The sequence below is a fragment of the Macaca mulatta genome, chromosome 1 (assembly GCF_049350105.2).
Source record: "Macaca mulatta isolate MMU2019108-1 chromosome 1, T2T-MMU8v2.0, whole genome shotgun sequence".
Taxonomy (NCBI): Eukaryota; Metazoa; Chordata; class Mammalia; order Primates; family Cercopithecidae; genus Macaca; species Macaca mulatta.
Window position 1 is genome coordinate 176,936,814 of NC_133406.1, and position 23,035 is coordinate 176,959,848.

The 23,035-nt window shown below is 43.0% G+C and overlaps 1 protein-coding gene across 6 annotated transcripts in view; it reads right to left on the reverse strand.

Annotated features, from left to right (window-relative positions):
• LOC144332973 (uncharacterized) overlaps nucleotides 1–23,035 on the reverse strand; it is an 85,903-nt gene that overhangs the window by 10,369 nt on the left and 52,499 nt on the right. For 3 of the 6 annotated variants that reach the window (XR_013401266.1, XR_013401262.1, XR_013401265.1), the window contains 2 exons: nucleotides 7,318–7,368; nucleotides 1,434–4,847 (listed from right to left, as the gene is read on the reverse strand). Coding sequence is in view for 3 of the 6 variants with exons in the window: in XM_077954767.1 (XP_077810893.1) it covers nucleotides 7,318–7,368 (51 nt within the window). In the remaining 3 variants the exon portion in view is untranslated. Of the gene's footprint in view, nucleotides 1–1,433; nucleotides 4,848–7,317; nucleotides 7,369–23,035 lie in introns of those variants that run through there. The other 3 variants (XM_077954767.1, XM_077954759.1, XM_077954771.1) reach the window with 1 other exon arrangement.

Sequence of the window (23,035 nt, forward strand, 5' to 3'; positions counted from 1 at the left end):
GGAGAGGCAGACCCACCCTCAATCTGGGTGGGCAACATGTCAAAACCCCGTCTCTACCAAAAATACAAAAAAGGAAAAATTAGTTAAGCATGGTGGCATGCACCTGTAGTCCTAACTAATCAGGAGGCTGAGGTGGGAGGATAGTTTGAGCCCGAGAGGTTGAGGCTGCAGTGAACCAAGATCAAGCCACTGCATTCCAGCCTGGGCACGACAGACTAAGACTCTGCCTTAAAAAAAAAAAAAAAAAAAAAAAAAAAAAAAAAAAAAAAAAAAAATTAAGAAAGAAAGAAAGAAAGAAAGAAAAGAAAAGAAAAGAAAAGAAAAGAAAGAAAAACTTCAAATAAGCAATCTAATGATGCATCTTAAAGAACTAGAAAAGCAAGAGCAAACCAAACCCAAAGTTAGTAGAAGAAAAGAAATAATAAAAATCAAAGCAGGGCCAGGCACAGTGGCTCATGCCTGTAATTCCAGCACTTTGGGAGGCCAAGGTGGGCAGATCACAAGGTCAAGAGATCGAGACCATCCTGGCCAATGTGGTGAAACCCCATCTCTACTAAAAATACAAAAATTAGCTGGACGTGGTGGCACACGCCTGTAGTCCCAGCTACTGAGGAGGCTGAGGCAGGAGAATTGCTTGAACCTGGGAGGCGGAGGTTGCAGTGAGCCGAGATCACACCACTGCACTCCAGTCCGGGCAACAGAGCGCGTCTCCAACTCAAAACAAAAAATAAAAAGAAAATAATAAAATAAAAGCAAAAATAAATAAAACTGAAATGAAGAAAATGAGACAAAAATCAACAAAACAAAAAGTTGTTTTTTAAAAAAGATAAAGAGAATTGATAAACCTTTAGCCAGACTAAGAAAAAGAGAGAGAAGACCCAAATAAATAAAATCAGAGATGAAAATGGAGCTATCACAACCGATACTACAGAAATTCAAAGGATCTTTAGAGGTCACTATGAGCGACTATATGACAATAAATGGGAAAACCTAAAATTCACCCTGATGTGATAGTTACACATTGTATCCTGTATGAAAACATCTCATGTAACTCATAAGTATATACACCTACTGTGTATCCATCAAAAATGTTTAAAATAAAATAAAAATAAAGTGAAGCTTAATAAAATGAGGTGTGCCTATACCTGTCTCCTGGAATTGCTGTAGGGATTATTTGAAATGAAGCATGTAGTGTACTAAGGACAGCATCTAGCATATTTCTAATTGAGTATTAGTGAGTGTTTAACTCCATAAAAATAGACATTGTTATAATTCCAAGCGATCATTGCTCAGAAGAATCATCAAGTTTAATAGAAACTCCTTGAAAATCAATGTTCAGAGAGAGAATAATTCAAAGAGACCTCTAATAATTTTCAGCTCAGTAAAAAGAAAAAAAAAAAGCCTGGATACACACTTTAGTTGTTGGGATACGGATAAACATCTTCACGTCTCACCCTGAAGAGTCCACGGAGCTGCCATGTGAGAAACAGCTTCATTGTTACATTGTGGAGTATCTGCCAAGAGGAATTTTGGGTTAAGCCTCATATTTGAAACCACCGTTGGTTTTGTATGACCCTGGCAGCTTAATCCAATGACCTGTATCTCCCAATTGGTATCATAAGGGCCCCTCTTTGTGCCTAAGTTTCAGTGCTGCAGAGGATGAACACCCATCGACTTGGGTGTTTCAACATGCCCGGGTCAGACATCTTCCCCAGGTGCCTTGGAAAAGTGTGTCTCTCTCGGTCAGCTGCCCTAAGAAATCTCATTGCATGTCTCTTCTTTGGGCCTCAAACATCTTTCCCATTCTAACATTTTAGACTCTTTAAAAACGTTTTCTTCTGAAAAAAATTCTTCCTGACATTGAATTAATGCCTTTAAAGGGGTTTCAGTAAGGTATAATTTCTTATGTGCACCCACTGAGGGAAAGTAATGTTTTGGAAATATAATGAACCTGAGAAGCTTCCCCATTCATAGAATTATAGCAAACATTAAATAAGGTAAATGTCTGAACTGAGGGAAATCTTCAGAATGAAGTGTCACAGTCCTCCCTCTGGGTGGAAATAAAAAACCGAGGCTCCCCTTCACCCTGGGCTTCCCGTGGTGAAATTGTTGTCATATGCCCCATATTTGAAGTGAAACCACCTTCAAATACCCTTCAAACTGGATGAAATTTATCCAGCTGTTTTCACATGTTGTGGAGCCAAGGAAACAGAGAGAAACTGAGTTATGGTTATGTAACTTCTGCTGCTGCTGCTGCTGAATAATGAGCCAGTGGACATATGAGATTGTCAGCCTGGCTTAAAGGCCCTGCCTGAGCAGAGGCAGACAGTACCCACACTCGGCAAGCCTTCAGCAAATGCTGCTGTTACGTGAAAGACCCAGAGTGCAAATGCACATATGCCCCATCATTGTCTCCATCAAAAACAAGTGAGGGGACACAGGTAAAGTAAAAAGACTGCTGGAAAATACACCCAATGTCAGTCATAGTTGCAGTTGGGCACAGGGATTCTTTCTCTTACTGCTTTTCAATATTTTCTCATTTTTCTTGAATAAACAAGTATTATGTTCATCATGAAAACAGCACAGGGTGTTACTCAATTTTGAAAGATATTTTTAAGAAGCTCTACTTTGTCTACTCTCAGTCTTTACAAATCAAATACTTTCCAGATCTCTGAAATGCTCTGTGAGAAGGGACATGAGGAAGATTTTTGAAAACTGACAGGGAATCATCCTCTGGCAATAAGGCTAATTGTCTTTCTTTCCTTCTTTTTCTTTTTTTTTTCTTTCTCCCTCTCCCGCTTTTCTTTCTGTCTTCTTTCTTTTTTAGGGGGGTGGGGGGGGTGGGACAAATGGGGCTAAATCAATGATTTACAGCTGTGAGAGTTGCCGCATTTATTTCTTTAATTACTTTTTCTACCAACATTTTCTATTGCCAAAGCTTCCTGTGCAAAATGAAAACATACAAACATTCAGAAGTTGTTATTATTTTTGCAAGCAACACAGAAATTAATTTCTTCTAAAAGCAACCAGACCATGTGGGTCAATTTTTTTAAGTTCCTCTTTTACACTTGGATATTTAGTAGCCAAAAACTGCTAGAATTCTCTTTACAGAATCCAAGCAATGTTAAAGGCATTGACCTCCGTTAAACTCCTGACCAGCCCAACTAGTGAATAAAGTAAACAAAAATCCCACAACTAAAGCTTGATTTTATGCTCCAGCTGTGGGACAGGATGTGGATATTTTAAAACAAACAAGCCAACAACAAAATGCAACCACCGCTACCAATTCCCAAGCACCAGGGTGTGGTCCCAATTCCTCAGAGGAGCACGCGTCCTTCTTTCCCGAAGTACTCCTGCAGTAAATCCTTGATTGAAACATGACTCAGAACTCCTTGACGACGGAGCTGAGCTGGAATTCCCCTGGCGTTAATGAAAAGCTCTGACTCAGGTAGTCTGTGTGGACAGACTTAGCACAGGTTGGTACAGCGGTTGACAATCTGCACTGAGGAGATTACTGTTCTCCTGTGATAGGCGCAGTCCTGACATTTTGTAGAGAAAGGAGGGAAGGGAATCTTCTCACATATTTCATCTCATTTCATCTGCACAACAACCCTATGAGGTGAGGATTATTGTTCCCATTTTACAGATGAGGAAACTGAGGCCTCAAGAAGCAAAGTGATTTGAATGAGAATTACCCAAAAAGTTAGTGACAGAGCCAGAAGTAAATCCAGATCCCCATAACAATTGCCCAGTAAGAGAGGAATGGAAATTCCCTGGTATGAAGGATGCATTCCAGGAATCTTGATTAGGAACTCAGGATTCATTCTATAAATCTCTATTAGGAATTCTCAGACACGATGTTTTTCTTTTCTTTTCTTCTTCATTTTTAAAATTTTATTTATTTATTTATTTGTTTGTTTGTTTGTTTGTTTATTTATTTATTTTGAGACAGGATCTGGCTCTATCACCCAGGCTGGAATGCAGTGGCTCCATCGTGGCTCACTGCAGCCTCAACTTCCCGGGTTCAAGCAATCCTCCCCACTCAGCCTCCCAAGTAGCTGGGACTACAGGCATACACCATTACACCTGGCTAATTTGTTTTTGTATTTTTTGTAGAGACTGGGTTTCACCATGTTGCCTAGGCTGGTCTCGAACTCTTGAAGTCAAACGATCCACCCACCTTGGCCTCCCAAAGTGCTAGGATTACAGAAATGAGCCACGGCTCCCGGCCTTGTTCTTTATCCAAAAGTTCAAGCATCTTAACCTGACCCTTTGTCAAAGAGGGTTTCTGAAAAATTTGAGGAAAGGTGGAGGGCCAGGTGCAGTGGCTCATGCCTATAATCCAGGCATTTTGGGAGGCTGAGGCAGGAGAATCCCTCCAGCCCAGGAGTTCGAGACCAGCCTGGGCAACATAATGAGGCTCCATCTCTACAAAAAATAAAAATAAATTAGCTGGGCGTGGTAGTGCATGTCTATAGTCCCAGCTACTTGGGAGGCTGAGTGGGGAGAACCGCTTAAGCCTGGTAAAGGCTGCAGTGAGCTGTGATGGTGCCACTGTACTCCAGCCTGGGTGGCAGAGCTAGATCCTGTCTCAAAACGAAAAGGAAAGAAAAGCAGAAAGAAAAGGTGGAGTTATTTTTTAAATGGCACTTCTGCTGACAGTGTGCCTTATGTAGCCTGTCACCATAGCAACCGTAACTTTCCTGTAGAGTTGGCGACTAGGTCTCAGGAGATGAGGAAGGTGCTTCTATCTTGTCTCTGAATCTTGTCACCCGATAGCACAGGAGCCAGCTCTTCTGGCCTAATCCTCAAATGGCCACAGCTCCCTTAGCAGGCTTCACTTTAGCCTAGGGGGTTATGGGGTTGGAAGACAATGGGTAAATATTTTAGGATGAACTCCTCATAAAAGAACAGGGAGGCCTGGGAGTGAGTTTCCCCCAATCTAATCTGTTCTTGGTTGGACAACAATCTTTAGGACTGTGCTAGTTCACAGTAAAGGGACAGACTGTATACTGCCAACTTTATCTAGGTTGCAATGCGGTGTTAAAATAAGGAGAAAATGCTTTTTGAAAAAAATATATACCATGAGGAAATTTTTTTTCAGAATTAGCAGTACATTATAAGGCACCCAGATGATATGTCTATCCTAAAGCCCCTTAACCACTATAAAACCTTGCCGCTCTAGAATCTCGGCAGGATTTTAGACGAGGCACTAGTTTAGGGAGGAAGAAGGTCAGCATGTGTTCACTTGGAGTAGAGATAGATTTCCTTCTTTTTGAAGAGGAAGAGCAGAGGTGGAAATACATGACCTGAAATAGATGTAAAAATGTGTCCCCTCAACAGGCCTTGGTTCCCACAGCTGAACTGCTGATGCTGCAAGCAGGCCTGTGCTTCATATGAAAATGACCACTTAATTTTGGCTCTAATTTCCTTTTGGTCATAATTACCTGTTATTATAATAATCTTATTACCACAATACAAAACTCCAGACGCTAGAGAAGATATAAAAAATCACCACTAATCCTACCACCAACCAATAACAACGTTTTAGAGGGGCTTTTTTCCTTCAAGTCTTTTTCCCTGTCTGAGCTTCATTCAGCCATTCAATAAATATTTGTTGAGCAGCAACTACAAGTCAGACACCGTGCTCTTTTCCACTGTGGTAGTCATTGTGGTAGACACAATCTTTTCCCCATTTTCACCAAATAGTATGAACAGCTTATATTTCCAGCATTAGAAAAGATAAAGACAACTGAAAAACACCCAAAATTAAACTCTGTTCTTGAGGCCAGAGGTGATGCCCCCGGGGCCTCTTTGGGATATCCCAGAGGCAGGAGGTAGTGCAGGGTCTGATGTCTGGAGGTTTCATGTTCATTTCTGCTGGGGAGAGCAGGCTGCTTTAACTGCTTGAAGAGCAGTGCTGGTCACTCATCTCTGGGCAGCTCCATGGCCCCAGTCACACACAAGCCCTCTCAACAGGAGAAGCATCCTCATCTGATAGGAGCAGGCCTTTCCACACCACACACCCCACACCTACTCTTACCTTCGCTGACCTGAGGCTTGGGCAGGCTGGAGGTCTTAGTCACTTTGTCACAAAAAAGAGCACAAAACCTCTAGATAGTCCATCGTGCCCTTGATCCCTTGGAAAAACCAAGCTACCAGCCCCTGCTTGCCAGTGTTGCACCTGTGACAGTCAGCCTGAGGTTTCACTGTCTGAGTCCCTGGCCCCCTGCCCTGCCCACACAGGGATGTAAATACAAAACCACCACATCTTGGGAATCTGACACCTAGCCTGGGGTTCCCAGTGTCTCTGCCCTACCTCCTAGGAATGCCAGCACTTTCCTCTCCTGCTTGCCTCCACCCCCTCACTCTCTGCCCTCCCCTACTGCAGGGCCTAAGCTGCTCTCCTCACAGGTTCACTGGTGCCCCCTATCCAAGCCTCTCAAGGGAAATTGAGCTGATAGAAGATGGAGAAATGGGTCCAGCAGACCGTTGGAGGCCTTCTCATCATGCTAGGGAGCTTGCTGAAGAGGAGGTCCCAAAGAAATGTGGGGTGTTCACTTCTGTGTTCGTCCATTTTGCATTGCTATGAAGTAATTCCTGAGACTGGGTAACATAAAGAAAAGAGGTTTATTTGGCTCACAGTTCTGCAGGCTGTACTAGCATGGCACCGGCATCTGCTCAGCTTCTGGTGAGGCCTCAGGAAGCTTTTACTCATGGCAGAAAGCAAGGGGGGAGTAGGCATGGAATATGGTAGGACAGGAAGCAAGAGAGAGTGGGAAGGCCCCAGACTCTACTTTTTATACATTTATTTTTTGAGAGAAGGTCTTGTTCTATCACCCAGGCTGGAGTGCAGTAGTACAACCATGGCTCACTGCAGCCTCAACCTCCTGGGCTCAAGTGAGCCTCCTACCTCAGCCTCCCAAGTAGCTAGGACTGCAGGCACATGCATCATACTTGAGAAAATTTTTTATTCTTTGTAGAGATGGGGTTTTGCCACATTGCCCAGGCTGGTCTTGAATTCCTGGGCTCAAGCAATCCTCCCTACTTGGCTTCTCAAAGTGCTGGGATTATAGGTGTGAGCCACTGCACCTGGTCACAGACGCTTTTTAATAATGAGATCTCACGGTAACTAATAGAGTGAGAACTCACTCATTACCCAAGGACCTCACCAAGATGTTCATGAGGGACCTTCTCCATGACCCAAACACCTCCAATCAGGCCCCACCTCCAATACTGGGGATCACACTTCAGCATGAGATTTACAGAGGACACACATCCAAACCATATCCACCTCCCTCCCCATTCACTACTCACCACAACTCCTGCCACCATCCTTGTTCTTGGAGTGAGCAGCACAGGTGGAGACTGAAAAAAATAATCATATTAATAACAATAACAGTCAAAATTTCCTGATGACAACAATGAGCCAGGAACAGTTCTAGGTTCTTCATGCATATCAGCTCATTCATTTAATCCTTGGAATACATTGGTTATCATCCCCATTTTATATGTGAAAAATGTTAGCCTTAGAGGGATTATATGACTTTCCCAAGGTCACACAGCTACTAAGTGGAAGAAGTGATTTGTAGTCCCTAAGTCTCACTCCAGAGCAAGGTTCCCAATTGCCATCCTATACCACCTCCTGTTCCATTTACTCAGTACCAACTATGTGCCAGGCCTTATGCTGGGTCCTTTGTATGGGTGTATTAGTCCATTCTCCATGCTGCTATATGGACATATCTGAGACTGGGTAATTGATAAAGGAAAGAGGTTTAATGGACTCACAGTTCCACATGGCTGGGAGGGCCTCACAATCATGGCAGAAGGTGAAGGAGGAGCAAAGGCATGTCTTACATGGCATCAGGCAAGAGAGCATGTGTAGGGGACCAACCCTTTATAAAACCGTCAGATCTCATGAGACTTATTCACTCTTATGAGAACAGCCTGGGAAAGCCCAGCCCCATGATTTAATTACCTCCCACTAGGTTCCTCCCATGACACATGGCGACTATGGGAGCTGTAATTTAAGATGAGATTTCAGTGGGGACACAGCCAAACCATATCAATGGGTTTCTCTAATCTCAAAACAATCCTGCAAAGGAGGCAGTATCTCATAGTAGTAAGCAACCTTTAGGATTCAAATGGACTTTACCTAAAATCTTTTAAATTCAATTAAAGCAATCACCTCTAGTTTTGTGCCCTCCCCAAAACTCCTGACTAACATCAATTTGAGAGTGGGAGAGACCCATGTTAAAATCCCAGCCCTTGCTGGCATGGTCATGTAGGCCTGTGGTCCCAGCTACTCGGGAGGCTGAGACAGGAAGATGGTTTCAACCCAGGAGTTCAAGGCTGCAGTGACCTGTGATTATGCCACTACACTCCAGCCTGGGTGACAAAATGAGACTCTGTCTCTAAAAAGAAAATAAGAAAAAAAATCCCAGCTCTTACACATAACAGCTTTGTGATCTTAAGCCTCCATTTCTTCATATATAAAATGGAGGTAATAACATCTCCCTAACAGAATTGCTGGGGGGTGGGATCAGTTAAGTGAGAAAATGCAGGGAAAATACAAAATACAGGTATTGGTGTCCAAAAAAATAGCAATAGTATTAGTAATAAACAATAACTATGAGAACCATGACACATGCACTCAGGGTTTCTTAGCTCCAAATTCCAGAATCTTTTCCACTTTGCAAAGCACATTGCACTTCTGAGTCTGCGACAAATGTCCCAGCGGTGTAACAAAAGTTCTTACTTGAGTGATAGAAAATCCTATATTTTTTGAAACACTTGTTTGCTTTTATAGGGCATGCCTGTAGTGCTGAGAAATATGACCTTTTCTAACTTTTTATAAAGGATACACTTCTCTGCAGCCCCCTCATCACAACTTTGCTGCAAAAGTTCAGCAAGTTGGGCTCATGGGATGTCAGAAACAAATTTAGCAGTATTTAATCCAATACCCTTCATTCTACAAGGGAAACAACATGATATGATTTTGCCCTTTGACAACTTGTTTTGAGCACTTTGAATCATATTGCCCAATCAAAAAGTGAGGATAATATGCCTACTCCACTTACCTGAATGATATATTTCCTATGCTAAAGAAACGGGAGTATTCAATAATACTTGCTAAAGCACAGTAAGGAAGACTTTATTCGTGATCATTGCAATAGGTACAGGGAGCACTGTAATGGGATTTTGCACAGTGGGAGAGAGATTCGGTTTAACACTGAATATAACATGGGCAAGTGTGAATTTATAGCCAAGAAGCAGGATGGGAGTGGGTGGATGGAAAATTACTAAGAAATTAGTAAGGAGAATTCTGGCTAAACTGACTATTATTGCTTGGATCTATGTTTCCACCAAATCTCATGTCAAATTGTAATCCCCAACATTGGAGGTGGGGTCTGGTGGGAGGTGATTGGCTCATGGGGTGGTCCTTCATGAATAGTTTAGCACCATCCTGTTGGTTTGGTGCTGTTCTTGGGATAGTGAGTGAGTGATCACAAGACCTGGTTGCTTAAAAATGTGTGGCACCTCTTCCCCTCCCTCTCTTTCCTTCTGCTCCAGCCATGTGATATGCCAGCTCCCACTTTAGCTTCTGCCATGATTGTAAGTTTTCTGAGGCCTTCTCAGAAACCAAGCAGATGCCAGTATCATGCTTCCTGTGCAGCCTGCAGAACTGTGAGCCAATTAAACCTCTTTTCTTTAAAAATACCCCCTTCTCAGGTACTTGTATATAGTAGTGCAAGAACTGACTAAAACACAGACCTAACAGGATTCTTGCTGAAGGCAGGCCAGGGTGGTCTGAGGTCACCTGAGGGATGGTGGAGGATGAGAAACCTGATCATATACAAAGGGTGGGGCATTCTTGCTAAAATGACTTAGCAGGGTATTTGTTAAAACTGTATTTTGTAAGGAAGTGTACAGATGGGCCTAGAAAAAGTTTCAGGAGCACGATTAAAGTCTCATTAAGCAAATAATTTTTGTCACCTAACACTTCTCCTTTCTCTCTTCCTCAATTTCCCATAAAACAAAAAAGGCCATTTCTTTTTTTTTTTTTTTTTTTTTTTTTTTGAGACAGAGTCTCACTCTGCTGCTCAGACTGGAGTGCATTGGTGCAATCTTGGCTCATTGCAACCTCCACCTTCCTGGGTGAAGTGATTCTTCTGCCTCAGCCTCGTGAGTAGCTGGGATTACAGGTGCCCACGACCACACCCAGCTAATTAATAAATAAGGCCATTTCTGCTGTGGCGGTATCTCAGGAGGAAAGCAAAATGGTTGACGCTGCACACAAATTCCAGGGATATTTGCATTGGAAAGGAAGTGTAAAATTTTCAAAAGTTTCAGCATGCTGGGAGCATTTTGAATCATGGGCAGTGGCAATGGCAAGAGTAACTTTCTTTGCGTTGTATCTGACCCTATTTACAAATAAAGTTCTTCTGGCAAGCTCCTAATTGTAGTACGAAAAGTACAGAGCCTTGAATCAGCAAATACGCCTGAAAGTTAATCTTGTCAACCACTATCTCTTTGACTCTGGAGTTAATTGATTCCTCTGAGCCTTAGTTTTCCTATCTGTAAAACAGGGGAAAATAATACCCAATTGTTCATTCTGTTGTGAGGACCAAAGTAAATAACAGACGTGAAAGCATTTTGAAAACCCTGGATAGCTACAGAGATGCAAGATGTTGTTGTGGATAGTAATAATTAAAATCTAAATTGTCACTCTAAAGCATAAGACTAACAGCAACCTCACTTCCCGTTTAATTCCTGGTAAAAAGCATTTTCCAGAATGACATCCAGCTTTCGTCTGTGGTTGCATAGTTTACTGGTAAGTACTTGTGTACGGGTGGCAAGCAAAGTTCCCAGATGTGTCTAAGCCAATAGTCACACCAGAGACACATCATTTCAGGGTATGATTCCTTCTCTCCGAAAAACAGGAAAAAGGGTTTTAAGAAGTGGCACACACTTGGCCTGTTTAAGGGCAGCAAGGAAGCCAGTATGGTGAGCCGAGTGAGCGAGGGAAAAGGTGGTAGGAAATGAGATGAGAGAGGCAGGAAGAGCCAAGCGCCCGTCAGGTCATCAAGAGGAATTTGGATTTTCCTCCAAGAGGGAAGAAACTGACTGGCTTTGAGCAGAGAATGAGATAATCTAACTCGAGTTTTTACCAGATCATTTTGGGGCAAGAGTACAAGCAAGGGGCCAGGGAGAAGACTGTTGCCATAAACCTGACAAGAGGCATGGTGGCTTGTGCCAGGGTGTTAGCAGTGTAGGCCATGAGATGTGACTAAGCTCTGAATATGAGCAAGGGTGTGTAGGAGAGAACGGTGTCAAAGGTCATCTAGGAACTGTGGCTTGAGCAACTGGAGAGAAGATAGTGGAGCAGGGCTTAGGGAGACCAGGAGTTCTGCTTACAGTTTTGTTTTGCTTTTAAAATAGCTGAAAGAATTAAACTTTTGAGTTTCATTAATACATTTTTCTATATGCAATTTTTTAAAATTTAGGCACACCTAAAGCACATTATACTTTTCAAAGCAGTTTCTCATCCATTATCTCATTTGATTCTTCAAGTAACCTTGTGAGGTTGCTGCTACTAGCCCCACTGTATGTGTTAAGAGTTTGAGCAGAGAAGTAGATTCACTAAGACTGACGTAGCATAAGGAATGTATTCTAGAAATTAGATCTTACGCAACTGCATTGGCTGCTGAAGTGTCTGTGTTGGGTGTTGTGCCTAAAGTTCACACAGGTCAGCCAGGTTGGAAGTCAGGAAGGACAGCTGGACATGAACTGATGGAGACCAAGAATGAACTGGAACTTAGTGGAAAATGAGGAACCCATGAAGGTAAACTGGAAGCTGCATCTGTCTACCATGACCTCCACCCTCAGTGTTGTGTAGGACCTGCAGGAGAAGCTGTGCCCTTTGCATGTGTAGTGGTTAATACTGAGTGTCAACTTGATTGGATTGAAGGATGCGAAGTATTAATCCTTGGTGTGTCTGTGAGGGTGATGCCAAAGGAGACTAACATCGGAGTCAGTGGGCTAGGAAAGGCAGACCCACCCTTAATCTAGATGGGAACCATCTAATCAACTGCCAGCATGGCTAGAATACAAGGAAGGCAGAAAAATGTGAAAAGATGAGCCTGGCCTAGCCTCCCAGCCTACGTCTTTCTCCCATGCTGGATGCCTCCTGCCCTCAAACATTGGACTCCAAGTTCTTCAGTTTTGGGACTCAGACTGGCTCTCCTTGCTCCTCAGATTGCAGACAGCCTATTGTGCGACCTTGTGATCATGTGACTTAATACTTAGTAAACTCATATATATATATATATCCCATTAGTTCTGTCCTTCTAGAGAACCTTGACTAATACAGCATGCAACTGCATACACCCTGGCATGGGACTTGAAAAAGCTAAAGGATCTTGCAGGAGCTGAAGGGGCTGTGGGACCCGGGCAGCCACTCACCAAGCTGAGCAAGCAGATTAGCAGCAGTGTGTATGCTGCCACAGCGTAACAATGGCTGCTGCTTCACCTTCCAGATCTAGCACAGATTTGTGTTGTGGCCAACTCTAAAATCAGATCCGCACAGGAAAAGGAATTCTGAGAAACATGATTCCAGCTTAGCTAAACTGACGTGGTATAAAGATGAAGACAATGAAGACCCAGAGATGTTAAGTGACTTGCCCAGTGCTTTGCAGAACATTTGTAGCTGATTTATTAGGACCCAGTTTTGCTGACTCGAAGCCTACTGGCTTTAGTGGAACACTTGCTGCATGCCAGCTACTGAATCATCTGATCCACAACACCACTATGGAGTAGGTATTATTATGCCCAGTTTCTAGATTAAGAAATTGAGGCTCAGAAGGGTGAAGTCAATGAGCCAACATAACTCAACTATGGAAAGGTGAAACAGATTCCAATGCAGATTCATTAGATCCCAAGCCCCACCCTCTTAACCTCCAGGTGTATGGTCTTTCCCTCCACTAACCCCATGTCCCAGTTTCCCAGAGTAGGGTATCAGAACATGGTTCACACTAAAAGAGACCCTGGCATCGCAGTTTCCCCTCTGTAGTCTGTGATACTGGCCTGGGGCCAGTTCCCTCTCACTCCAGGGATAGTATAAACACGCAGATATGCTTCAGTGAGTGCGACTAGGAGTTGTACTGAAGGGAACATGTATTCTAAGCACTGTAGGGTAGAATACACTAGAGCACAGGCCCAGATGTGGAAGAAGCCCACCAGCTCTCAGCCACAGCAAAGAGAAGCATAAAAGTTAAGCAAGTGCCCCCATTGGTGCTGAGAAATTTCCCACAAGTGCAAAGACACCAGAAAATAGGGCTGGAGCAGCAGCATGACTCAGTGGGGACCAGGGAAGACCTATTGCTTTAGTAATAAAATCTAAGGGTTGTGACTTCAGAGTTATCAAACAATGCTACATTCACTGAATTCTCCTAATAGTAATCATAGTTCTAATAAGAGCAATTAAGAGACATCTGCACCCCCATGTTTATTGCAGTACTATTCACAATAGCCAAGATATGGAATCAGCCTAGATGTCCAATAAGAGATGAATGAATAAAGAAAATGTGGTACATATACACAATGGAATACCATTCAGCCATAAAAAAGAATGAAATCCTGTCATTCCAGGCAACATGGATGAAACTAGAGGACATTATGTTATGTGAAATAAGCCAGGAGAAAACACCACATATTCTTATTCATATGTGAAAACTAAAAAAAAAAAAAAAAAAAAAAAAAAAAAAAAAAAAAAAAAAAAAAAGTTAATCTCACAGAAGTAAAAAGTTGAACAGAAGATACTAATTTTAAAAAATGTATTTGCAGATACAGGATCTTCTTATGTTGTCCAGCTGGTCTTGAATTTCTGGGCTCAAGTAATCCTCCCACTCCAGCCTCCCAACATGATGGGGAACTACAGAGATGCACTAATTTTAAAAAATTTATTTGTAGATATAGGATCTTCTTATGTTGTCCAGGCTGGTCTTGAACTTCTGGGCTCAAGCAATCCTCTCACTTTGGCCTCCCAAAGTGCTGGGATTATAGGCATGTGCCACCATACCCAGCTAAGATTTGTTAAAGGATACAAAATTATAGCTAGATAAGAGGAATAAATTTTAGTGTTCTATAGCACTGTAGGAAGACTATAGGTAACAATAATATATTTAGTTTCAAATAGCTAGAAGGAGGATATCGAGTATTTGAAACATTAAGAGATGATAAATGTTTGAGATGATGTCTATGCTAATTACCCTGATCTAATCACAACACATTATATGTATTAAAATATCACTATGTACCCCATGAATATGTACAATAATTACTTGTCAATTAAAAAATAAAATAAATGGTTTAAAAATAATAGTAGTTATTAATTACTTATTTTAGTTGATTGTTTATTATTGATTGCCAGGCACTACTCTAGGCATTTCACATAAATTAACTCACAAGTATATATAGTAGGAAGTATTATTGACCCATTTTACATACAAGGAAATTGAGGCAAAGAAAGGTCAGGTAACGTGCCACAATCACATGAACTAGGAGTCTGCCTCCAGAGCCTAACCTCTCAACCTTAATATGAATCTGCTTCTCAGCAACCCTGTACGAGAAGGAGAAAGGAAGAGAGGGTGGCGGGATGGTGGTGCTCATTTTGCATATGAAGAAACCGAGTCTTGGGATGGCTGAAGAAGTCACCTAAAGCTTCCCTGCCAAGCCCAGAGTTGAAGCCAGCGCTGTGGAACTGCAAAGACCCTGCTCTTTTCACTTGACCACTCAGCCCTGTTAAGTTAGTGGCCCATTCAGGACTTGAGTTTGAATATCAAACTCAACCCTAACCGCAGTTGCCTATGGTTTGCTAGAAGGACTTATTGCTTTCAATACCCAAGTGGGCGATTTGAATGCTGAGGTCAGTTCGGAGGCCAGAAGCCGTCTGCCTGGTGAACAGAAGGGTCCTCTCAATTGTCAGTCAGGAAAGGACCAGGACTGACCTTCCCACCTTGGAAACATTGCCTTTCACCCTGGAACCAGAAGAACAAACATAGTCTGATTCTTGGAGATGAGGCAGCTCCAGTTTTAGGGTACAGTCATAACTGTGGTTGCCTCAGTATTCAGCCCCTTGGAGGCAAAGGTGTAAACGCTTATCCATGATTCAACAAAATGCATTCACCAGTTTACTAGGCATCCGCTCCATGTGCCTGAAGGGGGACCTATAAAAGAGAGCTCACACACAGTTCCTGCCTTCAGTGACTTTATTGAGTAGCTGGGAAAACTCCAGTTCCCCTCCCATCACCTCCTCATGCCCCCATATACCTAAATAATGCCAATATACACAGCCACAGGGACCAGTAGAAGGTGGTAGGAAAATGACTGATAAAAGTTTCTTTCATCATTCACTCAATTCATAACTAAATACACGTTGAGTTTCTCTTATTTGTCAAGCACTGTACTACATACTTTGGATGTGAATCATATTTAACCTTCCTAATGCCCCTGTATAGCAGCTATTAATACCTTTATTTTGCAGATAAGGAAACAGACACATGAGGGAAAATGATTTGCTCAAGATCATCCTGTGAGGAAGTGTGAATAATTCCAGAACTCAGGTCTTCTGATTCTAGCTCAGTGTTCTTTTAATCACATCATACTAGAAAGAGAATTAGAAGATCCTTGAGTAAGATACATGACCAGAGATGCAAAAAGGAGGCAGACAAGTGAATTGGTGGGGAAGTAATCAAAGTTTTTTATCTACCAATGGGGGGCAGATGTGATAAAGACAGCCAGCTGTCCGACAGAGGTTCATGTTCCCCTTTCACGGTGGAGAGATGTCACCAGAAAGACACTGCCAGGCCAGGGTCTCTCTTTCCCCTTGCACCTTGGTGTGCCCATGTAACTTGTTCTCACCAGTGGAAGGTGAGCAGAAGTGATGCCTGTTGCTTCTGGGCTGGAGTGTTTCAGAAGTGAGGCACCTTCTTTAACCACTTTCCCCAGCAACTGGGAAAAACAAGGGCTCCTTCGGTCGCTGGGTCCCCGCATCTCTGCTTGGAGAAGAGCAGCTTGGCAATTGGAAACATGCATTTGGGCTTAATGTGAGCAAGAAATGAACTTCTACTCTGTTGATTCATTCTACATTTAGGGGGTGTATTGCGACATCTAGCACTATCTTAACTAAATATGGCAGATGAGGCCAAAGTGCCAAAGTTCTGGGTTGTTGTGGAATAATTCATTCCACCTCAAAGATGGTCAGTTAAACCAATAAGGTACACTACACATAGGCTACCCATGCTTACTGAGAACAGGAAAGGCCCTTGGTCAGATTGTGAACACCCCAGGGCTGAGCCTGTCTCATGGCTTTCCTCACTCCACTGTCTAGCACAGTGCCTGGCTTGTATTCGATTCTCAGTACCTGCTTGAATGTGATAACCCCCCAGCTTCTCTCTGCCACCAGAACACATGAGCAGCTGCAAGATGGAAACTTAGTGGCAAATACCCTGAAACCAGAAACACAGGGAGCATTTCTAGAATGTTTAGGAGGGAATCTGAACTAAGCCTTGAGCCTCACCCAGATAGGAATCAGACAAACACTGTAGCACATGGCAATAGAGAAATATTTTGGTGTTAAGCAACATTACATTGATAATAAACAAAAGAAGGAATCTCTCCATAAAATATCCTTGTGAAGGCCTCACCAGAGAAGATTTGCTATGTGATGAATTGAAGTGTTTTGATCCCGCTCCTAATCCATGACCATCCCTTGTATTCCAAAGGGGTTTTTCTGGTTAGGAAGTTTTATGGTGGGGGGAGGTCCTTGAAATATCCTGAGGGAGAGTTTATGGTAAATGTTTTAACAGGGTACAGTAGCCAAAATATGATATTTGATGTAGAAAGAAACCCAGATGGTTGCTGAGATGTCAGGAAATGCAATTTTCTATTTTGTCTGGGGAAAAGTTTTTCCCTGAATTCCAGAACTTAAAGTGACCTGGCCTCACAAATAGTCTGATTTGCAACCACTACACAAAAGCATCTTCCTCTGCTTGTTAGGGAGAGGATCTGGACCACTACTTCTGGGACCATTTGGCAACTGGATTAGCTCCCTCTAAGTTGCAGCTGAATACAAATGCTTTAGCTAAGAAAGAAAGTCATTCATCTGAAGGCCTGCAGGCTGATAAGCACTAATAAAATGATGAGAGACGGTACCAGACGACAAGAGTTCTGCAAATACTATTCCTTTATCACTAGTACTTTGAAGATATTTATCTTCACAACAACTCTGAAAACTAGGTATCATTACCATCACTTTACAAACTTGCTAACTAAGGCATGCCAGTTATCCAGCTGGGAAATGGCAGACCTAGCTTCAAGTCCAGGTCTAGATGACACCAAAACCCACTATGCACTACAGTTGCTGTTTAGGTAATCCCCCTCCTGAGTCCAAATCCAACATACCTCCCACCACATCACCCCTGACTGGGGGAAAGGGAAAGACATTTTGCCTTATATCACACATGGTCCCTCTACATGAGGATTTTGCTTTGCTGAAGAGGTAGGGCTAAAATAATCTATGATTTTAAGGCTCAGGAGATGCCATATGTCCAATCTCTCAGAAGACGCCTTGCCCCTTGCTTTGGAGCTTAGTTAATTCAGCTGCCGCCACCACCAAAAGCAATAACATAGACTTCTTCTATGTTACCTCTGTTCTTACAGGTGCAGCCCTAACTTCTGTAACCTTTTATGATGAGGTACCTGAAATATAACACTCTCAGCAGTTTAGAGCACAAAACTGATTTTAACACGTTATGACACATCTGGGGATTCCAACCCCATGGAAACAGGTCAAATGCAGGCACTGAACCTTGCTGTAGAATTCAACTAGCACAGTTGGACACATAAAGCTGCCCTGACTTTCCAACCCATTATATCTCTAAGCCCAACTAGACTAGTTACCCAAACCTCAGAGCTTGGGAGTGCCAAGCTCATTCTGGCTGGAAACCAAGTACAGTTTCCTGTTCAGACCAAAGTTGCTCACTCCAGAACCCCTTGAAAAGCCTGTGTCACCTGCTCCCCTTTCTGGGTCCCTCAAAATTCCTTTCTCTGTGGGCCAACCATGCTGGTTCCACTCAATCCCCTTGTTGAGAGCTTTTTTCTCTTTTTTATATCTTTGCCCTATAATATAATATTTTTAATGTTTATATCCCCTGGGCATCTAAAACTGCCTACTTATTACAAAAATATGACAAAAAGCATGACTCACAATCTTATTGCTTGTCCCCATCCTTCTTCATTTGCAGACCCAAGAGCTATAGTCAGTATAATCATACCAGAGATACAATTTTGGTGGTTTCTATATTTCTTTCTGGTTGGGATGGCAAATGAGTTTCATCTCTTGCCCCAACTCTGGCCAATCTACCTGAGGTACTGACTTGAGAAAGAGCCTAGGCTCAGCAGGTAAGTGTGCTGAAATCAGTTAGTGATTTCTGCACAGGCACATATGGTGGGGAGAAGGTAGCATGGAAGCATACAGACACACCTGCTTTACTGTACTGTTAATGTTCAGGGCATTAATAGATCATCTGAAAACATGGCCTCCAAAAATTCCTCCCAGCCAGGACAGACTTGCAGGTTCAGTCTGTTTCCCCTCCTCTTGAATCTCACTGCAACCTCAAACTCCTGGGCTCAAGGGATCCTCCTGCCTCAGCCTCCCAAGTAGCTAGGACTACAGATGCACGCCACAATGCTCCGTTTTTCTGTTTTGTTTTGTTTTTTGTAGAGACAGGGTCTCATCATCTTGCCCAGGCTGGTCTCAGATTCCTGGGCTCAAGTGATCCTCCCACCTCAGCCTCCCAAAGTGCTAGGATTACAGGCATGAGCCTCTGCTCCCAGCCTTGGGCTGCCTTTTTGATTGGCTTTGACCAATAAAATGCAGTGGAAATAATCCTATGACTTCCAGTTCTTTTTTTCTTTTTTTTTTTTAAGATGGAGTTTCACTCTTTTTTTTTTTATAGCATACTATTTATTTTTTTGTGCTACTTATAATCTTTTTTATTTATGTATTTATTTATTTTTTATTCAACTTTATGTTCTAGGGTACATGTGCACAACATGCAGATTTGTTACATATGTATACATGTGCCACGTTGGTGTGCTGCACCCATTAACTCATCATTTACATTAGGTATATCTCCTAATGTTATCCCTCCCCGCTCCCCACAATAGGCCCCGGTGTGTGATGTTCCCCTTCCTGTGTCCAAGTGATCTCATTGTTCTGTTCCCACCTATGAGTGAGAACATGCGGTGTTTGGTTTTCTGTTCTTGCGATAGTTTGCTGAGAATGATGGTTTCCAGCTGCATCCTTGTCCCTATAAAGGACTTGAACTCATCCTTTATTATGGCTGTGTAGTATTCCATGGTGTATATGTGCCACATTTTCTTAATCCAGTCTGTCACTGATGGACATTTGGGTTGATTCCAAATCTTTGCTATTGTGAATAGTGCTACAATAAACATACATGCGCATGTGTCTTTATAGCAGCATGACTTATGATCCTTTGCATATATACCCAGTAAAGGGATGGCTGGGTCAAATGGTATTTCTAGTTCTAGATCCTTGAGGAATTGCCACACTGTTTTCCACAATGGTTGAACTATTTTTCAGTCCCACCAACAGTGTAAAAGTGTTCCTATTTCTCCACATCCTCTCCAGCACCTGTCGTTTCCTGACTTTTTAATGACTGTCATTCTAACTGGTGTGAGATGGTATCTCATTGGAGTTTCACTCTTGTTGCCCAGGCTGGAGTGCAATGGTGCGATCTTGGTTCACCACAACCTCCATCTCCGGGTTCAAGCAATTCTCCTGTCTCAGCCTCTCGAGTAGCTGGGATTACAGATATGTGCCACCACGCCCAGCTAATTTTGTATTTGTAGTAGAGATGGGGTTTCTCCACGTTGGTCAGGCTAGTCTGGAACTCCCGACCTCAGGTGATCCATCTGCCTCAGCCTGCCTAAGTGCTGGGCTTACAGGCGTGAGCCACCTCACCTGGCCAACTTCCAGTTCTTAAGAGACCTTGCAGCCTTTGTGCATTCTCTTGGGATTCAGCTACCATGTAAAGAAGTTCAAGTTAGACTAGAGGAGAGATCTCACATAGGGAGGGAGAGAGGCCCAGTCGTCCCCCAGATGTTCCAGCCACCCCCAGTGAGGCACCAGACATGGGAATAAAGCCATCTTGGATATTCAGCCCTTCCAGATTCCTAGCTGAATGTATCCACACAAGTGACCTGGTTAATGCCAGATGTGCCAGAAGAACTGTCTAGCAGAGCCCAGCCAATCCACAGAATCATGAGAAATAAAAAAATATGGATTATGCCACAATTTGGGGGTATTGTGTTATAAAGCAATAGATAATACATACAACATTTTTATCTTAATCGCTGACTTTCTTAATTTCTACTTTAGACTATTAAGTCACCTCCTGTATAACATCTTCATTGACCCTCTCTAACCAAACGGAAACTTCCAGCTCACTTCCCAGCTCACCTCTCCGTCCTGGGCACACTGAAAACTACTCTTCCCAGCTATCTTGCAGTTAGATGTGGCCACATGACTACGTCTGGCCAAGGGCCTCTGCAGGGAAGTGACAGGTAGCACTTCTGGGCTGAAGCACAACCTGGAGGGTGCAGCTCTCCATGGGCTCTTGCTTTGCCTTGTGCTGAGATGATGGAGCCACCAAATCAAAGGCGCCTGGAGTTTCTGAGCCACTGTATGGAGAACAGCTGTCCTGGAGAGTTGCCCATAACCACAGGGGACTTTGCATGAGTCAGAAATAAACTTTTGTTAAGTTAAGTCACTGAGATTTCAGAGTGGGCTGTTACTGAAACACAGCCTAGCACAATCTGATCACAAAAAGCCTATTTGGTTTAAATTCCTTTGCATTTAAGAAACAAAAGAGGCAAATGCAGAGGAAAGAGAAAAACAGTGAGGTGTTTTCATCATCCAAATACTAATTTACACTTTCAAAATACAAAAGTATCCACTCTGAGCCTGGCATGGTGCCAGGTACCAGCCACACCCTGAGGACACAGAGATGAATCTGACTCAGTCTCTCCTCACAGTTTACACACCAGTGAGAAAGGCGGCATGCCATTAAAATATGCTGGGATAGTGCATGGTTGTAGTTACACTATCTATGTGTTCAGGGCACATGGAGGGTGTGACCCTTCGTTCTGACCAGATGCTATTTCCATATTAAGGTCACTCTGGGCACTAATAGCCAGGTATGTTGGACACATTTTCTCTAATATTTATAACAACTCTGCATCATGGGAAGGATTAGCCCATTCTACAGATAAGGAATCTCAAGGTCAGAGAGGTTAAGCACCTGGCTCAAAGTCACAGTGCAAGTAAGCACTGTATTTGCTGGTAGTTCCTAGAGGTCTGTACAGCACAAGCTCCCTCTTGTAATTCCTGCCCAGTGACCCAGTTCTGACTTTAATATCTTGAATTATTCTGCCCGCTCCTCACCCCTGGGGTTATGGTTTCCTTTCTGTGTATTTGAAATGGCAAAGTAAAAATCCCAACTATCTGCCATAAAATATGAAGAAAAGTATTACTTTTAACTAGAAGGATGTGGTCATGGCAGCAGGAACCTAGCAGGGCGGGTGGGTCAGTTGACAGCAAGGGTCTTACAAACCCATGCCACTTGTCTTTCCCCACCAACCTCATCTTGCCACTTCTGCGAAGTCATTGAGGGAACAACTGCTCACTCCGAAGAACAGCCAAGAAGCACAACTCTGAAGCTGATGCACTCATGCCAAGCTGTCCTCTGGGCCTACTGCCTTTGAGCCTGGAGTCCTCCCATTGCTGTGTCTGGGTTGGTTTTATAGTTTCTTTAAGACTAAAAATACCTCGAAGTGGCCCCTTGCCCTTTATTCATTGGTCAGTCCAAACCTGTGATCCAATTGCTTCTCTAATGAGAGGTAATGAAGGAGGAAGTGGGGAAGTCAGCCATCCAGACTGCAGGGAGGCGCAGGTGGCCCTAAGAGAAGCCAGAAAGGCTCCTGCCATTGCAACTTTGGTTGGTGAATGTACTAGGGAAAGACAAGGAACAGAAACGCAGGCATCAGCTAAAGAACAGAAGATCTTTAGAAACAAAGTATTTCTAATCCTTACATTTCATTGAGACATCATTAGCCCAAGAACCATGACATTTTCTCAGTGGCAAAATTCAATGATATCAGAGTAAAGGGCAAGGTAGACATGCTGTTCTAACTGTTTCTAAGGGCAAATGCCAGGGGGGTGTGTGTGTGTGTGTGTTTAAAATAGATCTTGACTGGACGCGGTGGCTCACACCTGTAATCCCAGCACTTTGGGAGGCCAAGGCGGGTGGATCACCTGAGGTCAAGAGTTCGAGACCAGCCTGACCAACATGGAGAAACCCCATCTTTACTAAAAATACAAAATTAGCCAGGGGTGGTGGCACATGCCTGTAATCCCAGTTACTCGGGAGGCTGAGGCAGGAGAATCGCTTGAACCCGGGAGGCAGAGTTTGCAGTGAGCCAAGATCACACCTTGCACTCCAGCCTGGGCAACAAGAGTGAAACACCATCTCAAAATAAATAAATAAGTATTTTAAAAAATAAAATAAAATAGATCTTACCCACAATTACAACTGGGCCAAGACTTGAACCTAAATCCCTCTTACTCCAAAATTCACACAACACCCAAGCATCCTCCATTTTACCCAATGTGCCTATATCAAGTCATATGTCGAAAACTGGAAAACATTCATTCTTCTCATTTGTGTCACAAGCTCCTGGGTTTTCACAGGGACCTTTTGAGGACAATGCTTTAATCAGTGATTTTCAATCTTTCTTTCTGGCTCCAAACCAAAAATAAATATCCATATTTCTGCCACGAGCAGTAGCTCACTGTGTCATAGACATAAAGTTTCAATGCAGAGTAGGGGTTCAGGGAAGAAAGCATGTGTGCACTGAACAAGCCCCTTAGGTTATTTGGGTACATAAT